The following is a 17,354-nucleotide window of genomic DNA, read 5'->3' as shown; positions in this document are numbered from 1 at the left end:
TCCCTCCAGATGTTGGAAAACTGGTCTAACCCACGTCAAAGGCAAAGGCATAGGCTTCTGCAGGGGCCAACTGGGCTCTGACATCCTTCCAATGACCTCTTTGAGGCCAGCAGGACCCACGTGTTAGTGTCTGCCTTCATTTACAGCCCTGACCGGGCCAGCGGGCAGCTGCTCAATGCAGGGTGTGGTGAGACAATGGGCTTTCTCATGGAACTTTGGATACAGCTCCAGTGAGGAACCAACCTGGAGTCCAGGCTGTGGAACTGGGATCCTTCTCATCCCAAAGGTTCCAGCCGGTAGTGGAAAGGGTTCTTGGTGAGAATGAGACACCTCTGGGTAGTGATTTCCAACCCTGAACCCCCAAGGTATGTCTGACACCCTCAAATATAAACCCAGGGCTATGTGTTCCAGAGAATGACCTGAACGATGAAGCTGGTGGCCAACCAACAACCAGGATCTCCAGGTTCATTCGCAGGCATACCAAGAAGCATAGGCAGGGTCAAGGCGTGGATTAAATATTTGATGAGCCCTGGCTGGGTGACTCAATTGGTTGGAGCTTCATCCCATACACCAAATGGTTTCAAGTCTGATTCCTGGTCAGGGTACCTAGGTTGTAGGTTCGATTCCCAGTCAGGGTGTGTATGGGAGCAACAGATCAATATTTCTCTCACATCAATGTTTATCTCTCTCTCTTTCTCTCTATCCTCCTACCACCCTCTCTCCCTCCCCACCCCTTCCTCTCTCTCTCAAATCAATAAACAACATATCCTCAAGTGAGGATAAAAAAATTTGATGAATACATGGATAAACATTTAGAAAACAAGAATCTCCACCCGGGTATTTGAACAGGGGGTGGGGGGTTGGCGAGAGATGATAAATCTTTTGACATCAAATCACAATTGTTAGCAATCTTCTTAAACTTGGGGCAGAGTCTGACTGGTAATGTCAACAACGAAGACGGTTTGTATTGTGCTCTCACCACGTGACGGCCTCAGATTTGCACTTGCCCAGATAGTCCCTTACTCGTCTAATTCTCCCCACATCCCAGAGTTCTGTCCTGGCCTTCGTGTCTGCTCCACCTACTCTCCTGTACACAGACGGCTTCCAGATCTACTATATCTCTAGCCCAACTCCTTTCGTAAGCTCTTGGTTTGATTAGGGTCTCTAAGCGTGCAGCCAGAAAGGATACAGATATCACCATCCATCACAGGCAGGCTTAACAGCCTCAGGGAGATGGAGGGCCCTCAGGGCAGATTCTAGTGGGCATTTTGGCAGGGGAGGGTGGTGGAGACAGGGAGAGCGCTACAGTGCAGCATCTTGAGTGCTGTTTGAGCATAGAGTGCAGATTGGAGCATTCGAGTGCGTTTATTGTTTCAACAACGCACATTTCCCGAGCTCACATATAAGCAAGGCACTGGGGATGTACAATCTGACAGGCACAAGCCTTGCTCTCAGGGAGCTGTCAGTCTCTAGTGAGACAAGGCTGAGGGAGGTTAAAGCAGCAAGTTCCTAAGAGGCAGGTGTAAGGAGCAGTGATGCGTAAGGGAAAGCAAGTCCTTTAAGGAGAGTTCTGTGTCTCTCAGAAGCCCACTTCAGCCCGTGAGCTCTCCAAGGCTGGGCCAGGTCTTGCCCGTCTTCATATTCCCTGCACAGTCGTTGCTCAGTGAGCATTTGCTAAAGGAATAAATGAAGGCACAACGTGTTGTAAGGAGCTCCTTGGATGGAGGGGAAGGTCTTCTTAGGGATCATGCTCTTTGAACAGCATTTGGAAATAGGGAGAGACCTTTGCCAGGCAAATAAGGGGTTCTGGGCAGAAGGAACAGTGAGTGCAAATGCAGCCAGGCAGACACCCAAGGGCGTGGGGTGTTTGGTGGATGGGTCTCCGTTCTGGAATGTAGGGCACACGATGGTCAACCAGAGGCAGATAATGCGGTTTAAACGGGGGGTGAGGGTCTCAGAAGCCATTCTAATGGGCTGGCATTTTGGAAATTACAGTAAACCCGGGAGTGTAAGGGTTTTAGGCAGGGTAGCGATGTGACCGCTGTGTATGGGGCTGAAGAATGAGCACCAACAAGGAGCATGCCCAGAGCCTCCCTTCTAATGTCAGGGCTGCTCTTTACTCCGGCTCCTGTGGAGCAGGGAGCAGGTGCCAAACTCCCAGGTGACAGCTGTGTGCTGGAGGGACACAGGCAGGGGCTCCCAGGCTGTTCATGCTGGAGGCCCTTTGAAGTCACTTAACCCAGTCCTCCCAGTCTATGGATGGGAAACCTGAGGCCCAGGGTTGTAGTCTGGCTTTCTCCCCACAGACAGACCTGGCTCAAAGCTGAGCCTTGCTACTCCCCTGGCCATGTGACCTCAAGCAAGCTACTTAACTATGTTTCTGTCATCTGGACCGTGGAGGTAACACTATCCCCTTTCGGGGTTGTGGGACTAAATTAGATAACGCACGACAAGTGTCTCCGCAGCTTAGTGCCGGGCAGGCAGTGTGCGCTCCGTCAGCAGTAACTTTTTGTCCAGTCTCCGGGGTTCTGCTTCTGCTCCCAGCGCACTACCCCAATGCCTGTCTCCGGGGGAGCTGGGCCTGGGGTCTCGCAGGGGCTGTAGTGGCTGAGCTAGTCGGGGAGGGACGGGGACATTTCTCAGGTTGCCCACAAAGGCAGGGGCATACCTTGGCTTAAGTGGGGTTAGGGCAAACACTGAGTTTAAAAAGGCAATTTGGACTGGATGACAGAAGAAAATGAGAACATACTGAAAGGAGTGCGTGTGTAATTCTGCACGGGTGGGATGAGTTTCCCATGTGGAAGGACTTTTCCATTTGCATAAAGCTCATGGCAGGGTTCCTTTAAGTCACCGGTTCCTCCTACGGCTCTCACTCAGGAGTCAGTTTTCCTAGCACGATTCACAGCGACTTTCCAGGGGAGAGCCTTCTGCTCCACACAGTCTTGTTACCTCTCCTGATCTCCTTTCAGATTCCCTTGAACTTTGACCTCAAACAAGGGAATCCTGGAATGGGATCCATGGAGACCCCATAGGCTGTGGGATGCACCATGATCTTTTGTGCCACCAAGAAAGTAAAAGCACTGCCGATGGGACCTGTGAGATGCAGCTCATTGGGGAACAAGCCCTGGTTTCAGAAACGTTACAACATGAAAAACCAGGCATCTTAGAAGCAATGAAACACAGTGTTTGAGCATCAAGGTCAGCGGGGTAGGCGAGGCCGGTACTCACGGCAGGATGGAAATGTACAAAGGGGGGCAGACCCCCAAATTACACTTGGCTTCCCATGATTTAATTACTATCTTTTCTTTATGAGAAAAAACACGACTACAAAGGCTCTATGAGGACAGACCCTGGCTCTGCTGTGTTCACCGTGGTGTCTGCATCCCTTCACGCATAATAGGTGCTCAACAAATATTTGCTGAATGAGAAACCAAGCAAAGCCACATTATACAACACAAGGAAAAACCCAGAAAAGAAAATAAATCATTCATCATCGCCCCACTGTGGGTCTTTTGGCTTCTTTCCTTCAAGTCTTATTTCCTATGAATACGCTCTTTCATATACATGTAAACATAACAGATTATCAGATTTAGCTCTGGGATGTGTTTTTGTATTTCTCTATTAATATGAATGAAATGATCAGATGAGATGATGCGGAAATGCTTTGAAGACTGTAAAATGTTTAACGAAATATATTAGTATTAGTTATAATTACCATGGTGATACGGATCTGAATGAGGCTGATTTTCTGCGAATATACTTCAAAGCAAATAACGAATTTGCCCTCCGAAGCTGGGAATGTGTCTGCTCCCACCCACTGTGGGGAGTCCCTCTGCTTCAGACCAGGGAGGGGAAGCGACGGGAGGATTCGTGGAAGTCATCAGCTCCACCTTCCCACCCAGCCCAGATATTTCCTTTTACTTATTTATTCATTTACTTATTATTTTTTAATTTATTGAATTGATTGGGGTGACATTGTTCAACACGAACATATAGGTTGTGGATTTCTACATTACAAGACCTGTATAGAAATGTCTTCAGTGTCACTGATGCAGGGGAAGTGGGGCTGGGGGAGGGATACGTGCATCTCTCAGGCCAAAGAAATGGCTATCTGCAAAGAGCTTCCTTCTCTCTGACCTTTGACCTTTGCTAGTGGCCAGGCAGAGTGACCCTGTGGGTTCAGAGAATGCTACTCGCCTGCCCTCATGCTGATAGCAATGTGGACACAGATGTCAGCCCAGGTAAGTCACTCACGACAGGTGTGGCAGTTATAGTGAACAGCCCACAAAGTCCAATTTATCCTGGGCAACGGGTCAGAAACTCACCTTTAGAGTCAAAGAATCATGCACATAGCGAGTCATTGTCTAAGCCACGCCTGGGTCTTTGAAGGGAGGAGAGCTTGCTCACACAACACGCAGAAGGAGGGACTGACCAAGATTCTCTCCTGGAACAAACTCTAGGTTGGCCTACAAAGACCCGAACAAACACTACCATGGTCTCTGACAGCTCAGAGCTACATCCTGAGGCCGAGCCCTGCCCGCTGCCCCCTGAGAATCCCCGCCCGAGAAAACTCAAAGCTGCCCAAAGAATTGACTATTTGTTCCTGCCAACCCCTGAAGATGGGTCTCTGTCTCCCTGTGTGTACGGGAGGGTGGGGGCCTAACTTGGATGCATGCCAGCTGGACACTCAGGCGTGTTTCAAGTGGACCGACCTCTCCTCCACACTCTGGAATGTTTCACTTCCCTGACTGCCATAATCACCTCTGGACAAATCGAAGTTGAGTTCAGTTCATGCCGAACCCTCTTTCTAGTTGCAATGAGTGTACTACTGGTTCAAGTCTGCCCTGGGCGCTTTGACAAGGGTCCAGCTTGGCAGTACTCAGAGGCGGGCTGTCACACCTCGGCTCATCTCTTGGGCTCTGGTGCACCCAGACTGCCCCTGCATCTGCACGCCTCGACTTGTTAGTCTGCATTTTTACTCTTAATTTTTTGTTGCTATTGTTAATCCTTGCTCAAGGATATTTTTTTACATTGATTTTTAGAGATTAGGAGTCGGGGGGAGAGAGAGAAACATTGATGTGAGAGAGACACGTTGATTGGTTGCCTCCCACACTCGCCCTGACTGGGGCCAGAAATTGAACCTGCCACCCAGGTACATGCCCTTGACTGGGAATCGAACACTTTAATGCATGGGGCCATGTTCTAATCATTGAACACACTGGCCAGGACTCTCACTCTTTTAAAAAATTCTTTCAATTACTGTTGACAGCCAATATTACATTAGTTTCAGGTGTACAGCACAGAGGTTAGACATTTATATAACGTATGAAGCGATCACCCCCAATAAGTCTGGTACCCACCTGGCACCACACACAGTTATTACAATAGCATTGACTGTATTCCCTAGGCTGTACTTTACATCACCGAGGCTATTTTTCTGACTCAAATCCTCAGCCCTAAACGTGGCTCCCTGCTGTCTGGTTCATGCCCGCCTTCTTTGTCCTTAAGGGGGAGGTTTCCTAGGGACTCAGCTCACTCCCCACCTCGCGCACGCCCTCACACACTCCATTTCTGCTCCCATCACCCGTCTCAGTCCCTGGGCCTGGAAGGCCGGGCCAACTCCCAGCCTCCTCTGCCCTGGCCTCAAAGCTGCCGCCCACCCCCTCTGTGCTGCCATGGAGGCTGGACTTGGCCTTCAGCAACTGCCCAGGTATTAAGTACACCTGAATCCTACACCATCAATTTCCCCGCCCCCCCAGAGATTCAGAACTATAGCTCGCTTACAGATTTAAACCCAGTTTCTAAGACAGAATACTGTTTTATAAAATGGCTAAAGAACTCTGGTCAGTACTACATAAGAGACAACATTTGAGTTACATTTTAAAAACAAGCTGAATCTGTAAGATCTACGTGTGCTTCTTTGCTGATCACTCCATGTTCTCCTGGATTCTGCCTTTCTGACTCCTGACAGCGCTGTCCCCACCACTCACTGCCCTCACTCCTTGCCCCAGGCCTCCCAGGGCGAACTGCCTCATCTAATCTGGTTTAGGACTTCCACTCTCCCGCTTTTATTGCAGGCACACCAGGGACATGAGAAAGAAGGAGTCCCGGCAACTCTCCGCAGTCCTGCTTCCCGACTGAGAATTTGTGAACTTCCCCGAGACACTTCCCTTAAAATGGAATTGAGAATTTCCCTTCTAAGACGTGAAACCCATGTCAGACATGAGGCTGGGACCGTCCTCACTCCGCTGACATGCAGGGTGGATGTAGCAGTCCTGGTTGGCTGGGAGGGGCCCTCCCCTGGCACTAAATCCAGAGAGCAGGCAGGAGCCCATGCAAGAGGCTTCCTTCCACTTAATTCTATTACGAGAGTGACACCCCATTCCTTCACCTTTGTGTAGGCAATTTTGAATTATATTAACACAAGTGATGCAACATACCAAATCCTGGGTAGCAGTTTCTCAGATCGTCTACTGTTCCCCCCACCCCTGTCCCAATAATCCCCCCACCCAGAATAGTTGGGTATAAAAAAACACACCCAACCAACTCAGTGAAAAAGACAATAAGCTGGGTTTCCTTCACACCCACTTTTGGGAACTGACATGTGGTTCCTGAGAATTGGGTCACGAAGTTTAGCCGACACCTTCTCCACTTTCAGGGGGAGCCCCTTTACCAACCCCAACTGTCCTCCAGCCTCCTGGTGGATTCAGAACCTTCCAGAAGTGGGAATCCCATTTCTCCTGATCCTCACCCCTCTGCAGGTGGCCTGAGAGGAGGAGGACCCCTGACCGAGGGAGCCCAGGAACTTACCCTCTGCTCCTGCGTGGCCACGAAAGTCTGGAACCCTGGTGCCACCCCAAAGCCCAGCTCTTGGATGAAAGGCGGCTCAGACTGACTGTGGATCTGAACTTTCACTCCTGCTTCAAACGTCGTTTCCTCTGGAAGAACAAAATGGGACAGAGCCGTGGGTCAGAAACTACAGGTGCTATGGAGCCCTGAGACTGACACGCTCAAAGGTACACTAGAGAGGCCATGTGGCCGGCGGACTAAAAGCCCTCAAAGTTGACCCTCTCTTTATTCCTGGAAACTGTCAAAAGGTTACCTTCCCTGGCACAGGGACAGTGCAGAGATGATGAGTTAGGGATCTTGAGGTGGGAGAGTATCTGGGACTCTCCGTGGGTTCCAGTGTGATCACAGGGTCCTTGCAAGAGGGAAGTAGGAGGAGCAGAGTCAGAGAGAGAATGGGAACATGCTGTGCTACTGGCTCTGAAGATGGAGGGAGGAGCCACAAGCCAAGGGATATAGGCAGCTTCCAGAAGCTGGAAAAGGGAAGGGATTTTCCCTGGAGCCTCCAGAAGGAACGCAGCCCTGCCAACACCTAGATTCTGGCTTCGGGAACTGTCAGACAATAAATTTATATTGTTTGAAGCCCAGAAATCTGCATTTCTGGAAATTCTTCTATGGTGTGTTTGAGGCCAAACACATTTGGGCAAGCAGTGATCTAGTCCAGAGAGGGCAACTGACTCGCCCAAGGTCACACAGTGAGCCAAGAGCAGGGCAGGGCTAGAAGCCAGATCACCTGACTTACAACCCACCACTTTCTACCCCCTGTGGTGTGGTTTATTTCATGCCAGCAGGTGCCCTGCTTCACGGCTCTGGGTTCTGAATGAGGGTTGGAGAAAGGGAACAGGTCTTCACTGGCATATTCCTTCCAGCCCAGCGCCTGGAACAGAGCAGAGCTCAGTAATGGTTGAATGCAGCAAATAAGTGAGGAAGTGTCCTCAGCTGAGTCTACTGTTTTCTGCCCTTGGACCAGCTGTGAGCCTGCTCAGGGTCTGACTGGACACTGAGAAACACCACACCACACGCTGCCCAGCGACAGGCTCCCTCCCATGTCTCGGCCTCGGGAGGCCTCACCTGCTGAGATGCAGGTGGGCCGCTCACCAAACAACAACCGCGGCGACAACAGTAGCAGTAGCCGGGACGACCCAGACAGCTTTTGGGTCCCCATGCCAAATGAGAATGCGGGGCCCCTTCCTAAAACATCACTCAAACATCATGTGTTCAGACAGCCGTAGCAGAACATGGAAGCCTTCTGAGCATGGGGACCTGCGACTATATGGGTCGCACATCCAGGAAGCCAGCCCTGCGATAACCCAATTGGTGCTGGACCGAAGTATTCACGTTCTCACATTCCTCTCACCACTAAATGATTCAACACGGAGCTGGCCCGGTGCGGTGAAGGATTTGTTTACACATCAGGAACACCAGGATCCAAAGCCCCAGGGAGCGAGCGAGAGCACAGACAACGGGGAAGTTACCACACACACAGTGTTGGGAACCCCGGTTAATTGGGACCAGGCTGACACCCAGACAGCTTAACATGAAAGATGATGTTGAATCAGGAGGAGGGCGGTGGAGCTGGTTCAACCTGCGGAGGCTGGGCCTCTCTTTCGTTTTTCAGGAGCGCGGCCACGGCGGCAGGAGGCGAGGTCTACCTGCGGTGTTTTCTGCTCATGCAGAGAGGCGAGGGCTCTGCGGGGGGAGATGGGGCCCGATGGGCAGAATGCATAATAGGGCAGGGGAAGTACATCGCAATAAAAGAAGCTTAAATCTTTCATCTTTGGAAATTACAGGAAACACGCCGAGGAAATAAACACTGGGGAGAAGTGGGAGGGGAAGCGGCTGGGAAAATCCGGAGAAATTTTCTAGGCTGAGGCAGGGTGGTGCCTGCTACAGAGCAATTTTATGCTGGACGAGGCTGGCTTTGTGACAGTGGCTGGGCTGGCCAGCTTGGAAGGAAAAGGTGGGGAGGGAGGCTGGCCGTGTGGTGGTGGGCGTCGTCTGTGCAGGATTGCTTCCGTTTGTCCGTCCCCTGGCCAGTCCTCTCCACTGTGCTCTCCCTGGAAGCTGCCTTGGCAGAGACTGTACTGATGGGCTCCCTCACTCTCTGCTCTGGTTGGGTTCAGTCACTGGTGGCCCAGGTAGGAGACCGGAGTGTGTGTGTGTGTGTGTGTGTGTGTGTGTGTGTGTGTGTGTGTGAGAGAGAGAGAGAGAGAGAGAGAGAGAGAGAGAGAGAGAGAGAGAGAGAGAGAGAATAACGGGCAGGCCCAGGCCTGGGGGTTTATGATTCATGGATGCATGGAATTTTGGAGCTAGGAGAGCCCTTGACACTTTTTCAATTCAACTAATCTCTCATCTTTCAGGCGAGAACACTGAGGCTCACAGAGAAGACAGTGGCCACTGGCCACATGACAAGTGGGGGCTGAGCAGAGCCCAGGAGTCAGGGCCCTTGACCCCTGACCCTCCTTGCCCTTTGCCAGTTGGCTAGAAGAGGCAGTGGTCCCGATGACAAACTAATAAGGCTCCAAGCTGGCAGGGATGGAGGAGGCAAAGTAGTTGAATTTATATTGGGCTTAGCAGCCTGTACTCTCTCATCCCCGAGTTCAGGGCACTGCTCACTGAGCATGTGGCAGCGACAGTGATAGGGACCCAGGCCCCAGCCCTAGCCCTTGAGAGTCCTTATGGGAAGGGTCTGCCACACGCAGCTCGGGTGGTCAACGAGGGGCCCGTCTTGGTCCCTCATGCTCTCTGGGCTCTTACAGAGAAACCCAAGCGGGCTAAGGTGGGGCCTGGGAGGAGGACCAAGGAAATACAGGCTCTGAGAGCGCAGCTCTGGGTTTGGTTCACAGCCCACTGCAGAACAGCTGTGTGACTTCGAACACATTATACTGCCTCTCTGAGCCTTAGTGTCCTCTTTGCTAAAATGAAAGTGTGCTATCTCTCTGTTTTCAGCTCTACAATTCCGTGAGCTGCGGATCATGCACCAGTCTCCGAACCTCACTGCCTCTCATTTGAATGTCCTGAAAAAGAGATTTCTGAACAAAAGACATGCTGTTCAGCACTCACATCAATTCAGAAGAGGCTGAATTTTCTGAAGGCCACCAAAGAATCCACACATCGCTGCCTGGCTCAAGCTGGGTGATGTGTGTCCTGCCCTCCCTGTCCACCCCTCCCCTGCCAGACAGGCCTAGGTAAGCAGCTTGCCTCGGTAAGAACACCCGGACCTGGGACAGGGATGGGCGCTTGAATGCCCACAGGTGCCATTTAGACGCCAGGGGAGCTTCTGGAAGAAATAAAATCAACATCGTGTCCCCATGCGGGATGGGATGCAATTATGTCTGTTCCGGGCAGCAGCTCGGTGTAGCTGAGTGTTCCCACCAACAGCTCCTGATCCAGATGTTATCAAATGGCTACGGAAGTTGGGTGAGCGCTGCAAACCCCAGCCCCTCCTGCAGAGCCTCAAAGCACATTGGCATTTTAAAGGCCTTAGGACATGCTGCAGCAAAAACATGCTACCCTCCGTTATACCAAGTGCTGCCCAAGGCAACCCTTTTTGTTTTGCTTTGTTTTAATTTTCTTTAAAATATTTTAAAAATTGACTTTAGAGAGGAAGGGAGAGAGAGAGAGAGAGAGATATTAACATCAATGAGGAGAGAGGATCATTGATTGGCTGCCTCCTGCAGGCCCCCTACTGGGGATCCAGCCCGCAACCCGGGCATGTGCCCTGACTGGGAATTGAACTGTGACCTCTGGTTCAAAGGTTGATGTCCAACCACCGGGGCCAGGCTCTGTTTTAATTTTTAAGCAACACTAGCTCTTGGTGGAAAGAGTCAAGAGCCAAATCAGAAGCTATGGATGGAAGCCCGAGTTCCAATACTTCTAATGATAGCCATGGGTCGTGGGAGAGTCATTCAGCATCCAGAGGCTTGCTTACCACATCTGTTAAATGGGCTGCTCTGTTAAATGAAGAACTGCTCTGTCTATGTCCGTCCTAAGAGTGTATGGGTAAGGACCAGAAGATAGAATGCAGGCGAAGCACCTTATATACTGCAGAGTGATGTACTCGTGTTGGGGAAGGGGACAGTTGATGTCAGGACTTGGCTATATAACAGAGGAGAGTGGCTACACGTAACACACGCCTCTTAAATAGAATATTTATAAAACATACATTAGTGAAGGCAACCCGGGTGGAGTTGGGTCTGCTCTCATTACAGAAAGATTTATTCCAAGGATTCTTTAAATGAGTTTCCCTGGTGCATTCAGGCTCAGAGATTATAAATGACTTGTGAAGAAGGCTGATAAGTCCGGGTGGACGACTGGCGTGCAGGAGACACCACCCTTGAAAAGCCGCCAGGGAGAGCCCTGTCTCTGAAATTATAGGGGAAGTTGGTGGATGATTAAGATTCTATTCATAAAAATCCTGTTCACACACACCGGTGGCGGGAATAAGGTATACATAACCAGATGGCCGAACAGATCGTGTAGCTAGATTGCGATGTGATTATAGAATTCAAAACCATTCAAAGCATTCCCGAACTCATAGGGACTTCTTGTTACTATTTTCTCAGTCAATGAATATAGAGAAGCATGGCAGTGTTCGTGTGGAGGTGACGTGGGAGAAATATCCAGATGTTAAAAAGCCCTTGTATTTCCAAGGGGTGGAAACAGTGGTCCAGCTCAGAGCTTCCCATGCCAGCATGTGAGCCACCTGGAGACCATTGGTTACAGTGCAGATTCTGGGTGGGGCCTGAGAGTCTGCATTTCTGACAAGCTCCCAGGGGACAACGATGCTGCTGGTTGGAGGACCACGCTCCGGGTAGAAGGACTCACAGGAGAACATCTGTGTGTTAGCAGAACCCACTAGGGCCATGGTGATCTGGCCTCTGCCCACCTCAGCAGCCCTGGGGCCCAGCCTGAGATCCAGCCACTGCAGGATGCCCTGGGATGTTCTTGGCCTTCACTTCTGACGCCCCTCCCTCTCCCTGGCATCTTACCTGCCATGGCCTAATTCCCACCACTGCCTAGCCACCTGGGAAACAGGCCTGAGACTAAGAGCAAAGGTCGTCTCCCCTCTGAATCCTCCCCTGAGATACCCTGTCCTCCCTTCCAGAACCTACTGCCCCCTCCTTTGTGCTCCATCTATCCTCTGTCTGTCAGAGCACTTAGTGACATTTAATTGTTCACATGTCCCCTGACCAGACTGCGAATGCCTGGCACTCCTTAGGCACTTTACATGAGGGCTACTGGATCAATGAACATCCATCTGCTACATAAATGGAGCCTCAACATGGTCCCTAGATGGTGAACAATTTGAAAGCCTGGCCTGGGCCTTTTTATCTGTATCCCTGTGTGCCTGGCACACAGTAGGTGCTCTTGGCGACTTACTGGCTAGGCAGACACGAATGCTGAGGTGGGTCTGTTTCACCCACCTCTGAGATGTTCCCCTCAGCCCTTCACCTGCCTAGCTGGGAGTTTTATTTTTTATTTATTTTTATTTTATTTTTTTAAAAATATATTTTATTGATTTTTTACAGAGAGGAAGGGAGAGAGATAGAGAGTTAGAAACATCGATGAGAGAGAAACATCAATCAGCTGCCTCCTGCACATCTCCTACTGGGGATGTGCCCGCAACCCAGGTACATGCCCTTGACCGGAATCGAACCTGGGACCTTTCAGTCCGCAGGCCGACGCTCTATCCACTGAGCCAAACCGGTTTCGGCTTTATTTTATTTTTTGTTAATCCTCACCCGAGGATATTTTCCCACCGATTTTTAGAGAGAGTAGAAGGGAGGGAGAGAGACAGAGAGAAACATCACTGTAGAGAGACAAAGCGATTGGTTGCCTCCGGCATGCTCCCTGACCAAGGCCAGGGATCAAGCTGCAACCGGTATGTGTCCTTGACTGGAATCGAACCCGGGACACTTTAGTCTGCAGGCTGATGCTCTATCCACTGAGCCAAATCAACTAAGACCTGGTTGGGAGTTTTAACTGGCGTACATATATTTTCTGCCTAGCACTTAGTAGGTCTTCTGGAAATGATGCAAGTCAGGTTTCTTCTGGGTGTGCAATGGCTGCTGACTCCAGTGTGGGTTCTGACTTACAGCATCATCTATCCAGGCACCTGTAGAGACCCACCATGCAGCACAGAGGCTGCTCTGCTGCATGGCCTTGTGCTCAGGACTCTCCAAGTTCATGTCACAGCCTGCAACTGTACTTCTAGGGAGGCCCTCAGCACCAGGCGTCAAGGCCAGAGTTTTCCCTGGGGAGCAGTTGTTGGAGAAACCATAGCAACCATCTGCATCTGCTCTTGCTGTGATGGGGAAAAGGGAATGGGCTACCCTTGATAGTTGCTCAGGCCTTCCAGCTACATGGAAAATTCATGATTATTTTAAATTTAATTTTTACCAAAGCAATATATGTGCATAATTTTACAAGCCAAATGGGCCGCGAGACTGCCAATGACAAAGAGCAGTGCCCTGCTCCAGCTCTCCCCACGCCCCGAGTCCCACTCCTCAGAGGCAGCTGTTCCTTCTGGTATTTCCTTTCAGAGGTTCATGGACATCAACCGCTTGACAGTTATTTCCTGGTTTCTAAAATGTTTATATATTCTCTACTGAAGTCCTACCGTGGATATGAGGATGGAGGCTTCTTACCTGAACCGTCCCGCCATATTTATGTTCCTTTTACCTTCCTGTAGATCATTTTATGATATTTTGTTTAAGTTGGCGTCCAGCTCTTACATGATCATGACTGTGACCATCCCCCCAGCTCTGTGGTAGGTTCTGCTGCTTCTTCCTTTCTTGTGTAACTCTTTTGTTTTTACTGTTTCTTTCTCTTTGTTTGGCTTGTGAGGTATCGCGTCACAGAAATGACAAAGAAAAAGTCAAACTCATAGAAACAGAGCATAGAAAAATGGTTGCCAGGGGCTGGGGAGAAATAGGGAGAAAGAAGGAAGTAGGGAGAGGCTGGTACAAGGTACAAACTTTCAGTGAGAAAGTGAATAAGATCAGAGGATCTAATGTGAAACACGTGTCTGTAGTTGCTAACACTGTATTGTATATTTGAAATTTGCTAAGAGAGCAGAACTTAAATGTTCTCATCAAAAACTATATTTGTGAATATATTTAAATATGTTTGAATATTGGAATATATTTGAAACCAAATTCTACCTTCACACTTCATTTGTAGCCTGCTGGATACAGAATTCTATGTTAGCTCATCCGGGAAATGCAAATGAGATACCACCTCACACCAGTCAGAATGGTTATTATAAAAAAGTCAGCTGGTAACATGTGCTGGCGAGGGTGTGGAGAAGAGGAAACCCTTGTGCATTGGTGGTGGGACTACAAGTTGGTGCAGCAACGATGGAAAACAGTATGGAAATTACTCAAAAACTAAAGATTGATCTACCATATGACCCAGCAATTCCACTTCTGGATATTTATCTGAAGAAAACGAAAACACTAATTGGAAAAGATGTATGCACCCCCATGTTCATTGCAGCGTTATTTACAAAAGCCAAGATATGAAAGCAACCTGGGTGTCCATTGGTAGATGAATGGATAAAAAAGATGTGGTATATATACACAGTGAAATATTACACGGCAATAAAAAGGAATGAAACCTTGCCATTTTTTGACAACATGGATGAACTTAGAGGATATTGTGCTAAGTGAAATAAGTCAAACAGGGAAGGACACTTATATGTGGACTATAAGAAGAAAAAACAAATGAACAAACAAACCAAAACAAAAACAGACTCATAGAAACAGAGCAAAGGGATGGTTATCAGAAGGGAGGAGGGTGGAGGAATGGGGGAAAAAGATGAAGGGGCATACAGTCAGTAATACGGTGGTAAGTTTCCATGGTGACAGATGGTTACTAGGAGGGGGAGGGGAGACCACATTGTAAGGTATAAAAATGCTGACTCACTCTATTGTACACCTGAAACTAATATAACCAATACAATATATCCCCAACTATACTTAAATAAAAAGTAATTCTATCCTAGAAAAACAAGTCCTTTTCCCTTTCCCCCACCCCCAATTTGAAAGCACTAAGCTGTTGTCGTTTGGCTTAAACTCTGTTGGGAAATCCCAGGCTATTCCGATTCTAGATCCTAGGTATGTGACCTGTTTTTTTTCTTTCCAGAAACTTTTAAGGGCTTCTGCTTATCTCTGTTAGCCTGAATTTTTCAAGGATGCGTCTTAGTCTGATTGTTTTGCTACTTATTGTGGACAGGACTTGTTTCGCCACTTCCTGCAGACAGGTGAATTCTTTTGATATGGAAAATCACGTACTTCAGCTGGGAATTTTTCTTATGTTATTTCTTTGGCAACATCCTCTTCTCCATCTCTCAGTTTTGTTATTCTAGAACTCTTAATGGTAGGAAGTTGGACTTCCTGGATTTACCCTCTCATTTTCATATTTTTTCTCCTCCCATTTTCCATCTGTTTGTCTTACTTTTCAGGAGGTTTCCTCAATTTTAATCCTTCTGTGAGTTTGAAAAAAAATGTTTGCAATCATATTTTTAATTTCAAGTTTTTAAAACTTCTTTTTTGAATGTTACTTTTTCATAGCATCCTATTTTAATAGCTCATGTTTATGGATGCAGTACCATCTCTTATCTCTTGAGAATTTTAATTAAAACAGTTTGATGTTCTTTCTGTTCCCTGCATTTATGTTTTTCATTTACCAAACACACAGTGCCTACTATTATGAAGACACTTTTCTTAGAACTTCACAAATATTAACTCATTTCAATCTTCCTCACAACATTACAGTGCAGATAATAACGTCATTGCCATTTTACGGGTGATGGAAATGAAGCCCAGAGAAGTTAAGTAACTTGCCCAAGGTTACACAGCTGGTAAATTGTATAGTCGGGATTTGAACCCAGGCTCTAGTCTGGCTCTACAGCTCGTGCCATTAACTATTATCTCTGTTTCTTTCTTAAGTGGTTTGTTTTAGTTCCTTTCCCTCAAATGTCTGGCTTTTTGGCTGTCCATAGTGAAGAGGTACTTCAAAGCGGCAGCCATTCCCTATGTGTGGGAGGACTTACCAAGGGACCGCACTCTGGAGTGAGCTAACCAGGCCGTTTTGTTTGGAGGTTCCTGACGGCCATTCTGTGGGGGTCATTTCTCTTGAGCGTGTTAATGTCTCCAGGAAGGGATTCCCCCAGAATCCCATTTGGGGGTGAGGGTACATTAGCCTGGCTGGAGGTCTCCCTACTCAGTAAGCCGAACTTCAGCTCATCTCCCTGTTTTCTGTACGGCACCTCACTTATGCCCTCAGCTTGGCCCGGTTTTCCCAAACCCAGAGCCTGTCTGTTTCAATCTTATTTTCAGCTCCAGGTAGAGAGAGGTTTGTCCAGCTGCTTTGGGCCATGGGAGGCTATCTGGAGGACTTAACAGCTTCTCTTACGGATTTTAAATTAATCCTCCCCATTTTAACTCCAACTCTCATCCCTATCTTCGGGAGAATCTGATGCCTCCAACCCCTGATCCTTGCTTGAGCTTCTGTGCTGAGAATTGATTGGCTTTAGTTGGTTTCCCAGTGCCGAATGTTATCGTCAGCCTCGTCTGCTCTGTGAGCCAGATACCATCTGCTTTCCATCTTCTACACATTTGCTGACATCTACTGTTATCTCCTCTCCCATCCACTTTGCCCTTAAAAAATGAAGGCTTCATTGCCATTTAGGTGGGTTTGGGGAGGGAGCGTCCATAAACACCGATGTCCAACCCACCACGTTCAACCAGAAGTCTAGACCCTCAACCTCCCCGAGGCTCTGGAGCTCAGCAGACCCGTCATGGGCTCCCTTCACCATCCGGGGAGAAGGGGGAAGATGCTGCGAGGTGGTCTCCGTGAGGTACACAGCCACAGAACCAACCAACTCTGCTTGCATCCCAATAACTTCCGTCTACCCAATGGCTTTCACACTGGGATCCTTGGAGCCTGGGCTTTCCCTCAGGGAATGTCCACAGCCACCACAGCGAACATGAACACAGCGAACATGGAGAAATCAAATTGGGCTCCCACCTCCAATTGAACTGGAGTGGCTCTGCCTTCTTCTGTTTTATACATTGAGGCTGTGCTAAAGCGTTTGTTCAACACAAGGATTCTGCTATTGCAAAAAGCAAAAACAAAACACAGAACAAAATAAGAAAAGAACATCAACAGGCCTATCATTACAGGCCATTCTCTCTTTAGAGGTGCCACTGAGCCTTTTCTTCCCCTGAGCTACTTTCACGGGAGTGCCTTCACAATCACATTTTGAACATGAAAGGAATGTAGTGAGAGGAGAATTGCCTTTGGGTTCCCTAGTGGATTTTCCGCTTGGTACCACTACTTAACGAGGTGTGTGTTCTTAGAAAGCTTATGCAACCTCTCTGGGCTCCAGTTTCTCTGTCTTTCAAGGGATTGTAACCCTTGACATCAGGGTAATTGGGAGGATTCATGGGACAGAATATTCACGGCACACAGTAGCTCCTCATTAAAGTTAGTGTCGCCCT

General features: G+C 48.7%; 1 protein-coding gene across 1 annotated transcript in view; it reads right to left on the bottom strand.

The window, feature by feature from the left end:
* ASIC2 (acid sensing ion channel subunit 2) overlaps positions 1 to 17,354 on the bottom strand; it is a 210,517-nt gene that overhangs the window by 48,232 nt on the left and 144,931 nt on the right. Inside the window, exon 3 of the mRNA XM_059669510.1 lies at positions 6,811 to 6,938. Within this exon, the coding sequence (XP_059525493.1) occupies positions 6,811 to 6,938 (128 nt within the window). The remainder of the gene's footprint in view (positions 1 to 6,810; positions 6,939 to 17,354) is intronic.

Source organism: Myotis daubentonii, chromosome 16 (assembly GCF_963259705.1).
Source record: "Myotis daubentonii chromosome 16, mMyoDau2.1, whole genome shotgun sequence".
NCBI classification, from domain to species: domain Eukaryota; kingdom Metazoa; phylum Chordata; class Mammalia; order Chiroptera; family Vespertilionidae; genus Myotis; species Myotis daubentonii.
Note: the sequence above shows the minus strand (reverse complement) of the source record. Positions and strands in the feature narration are given on the sequence as shown.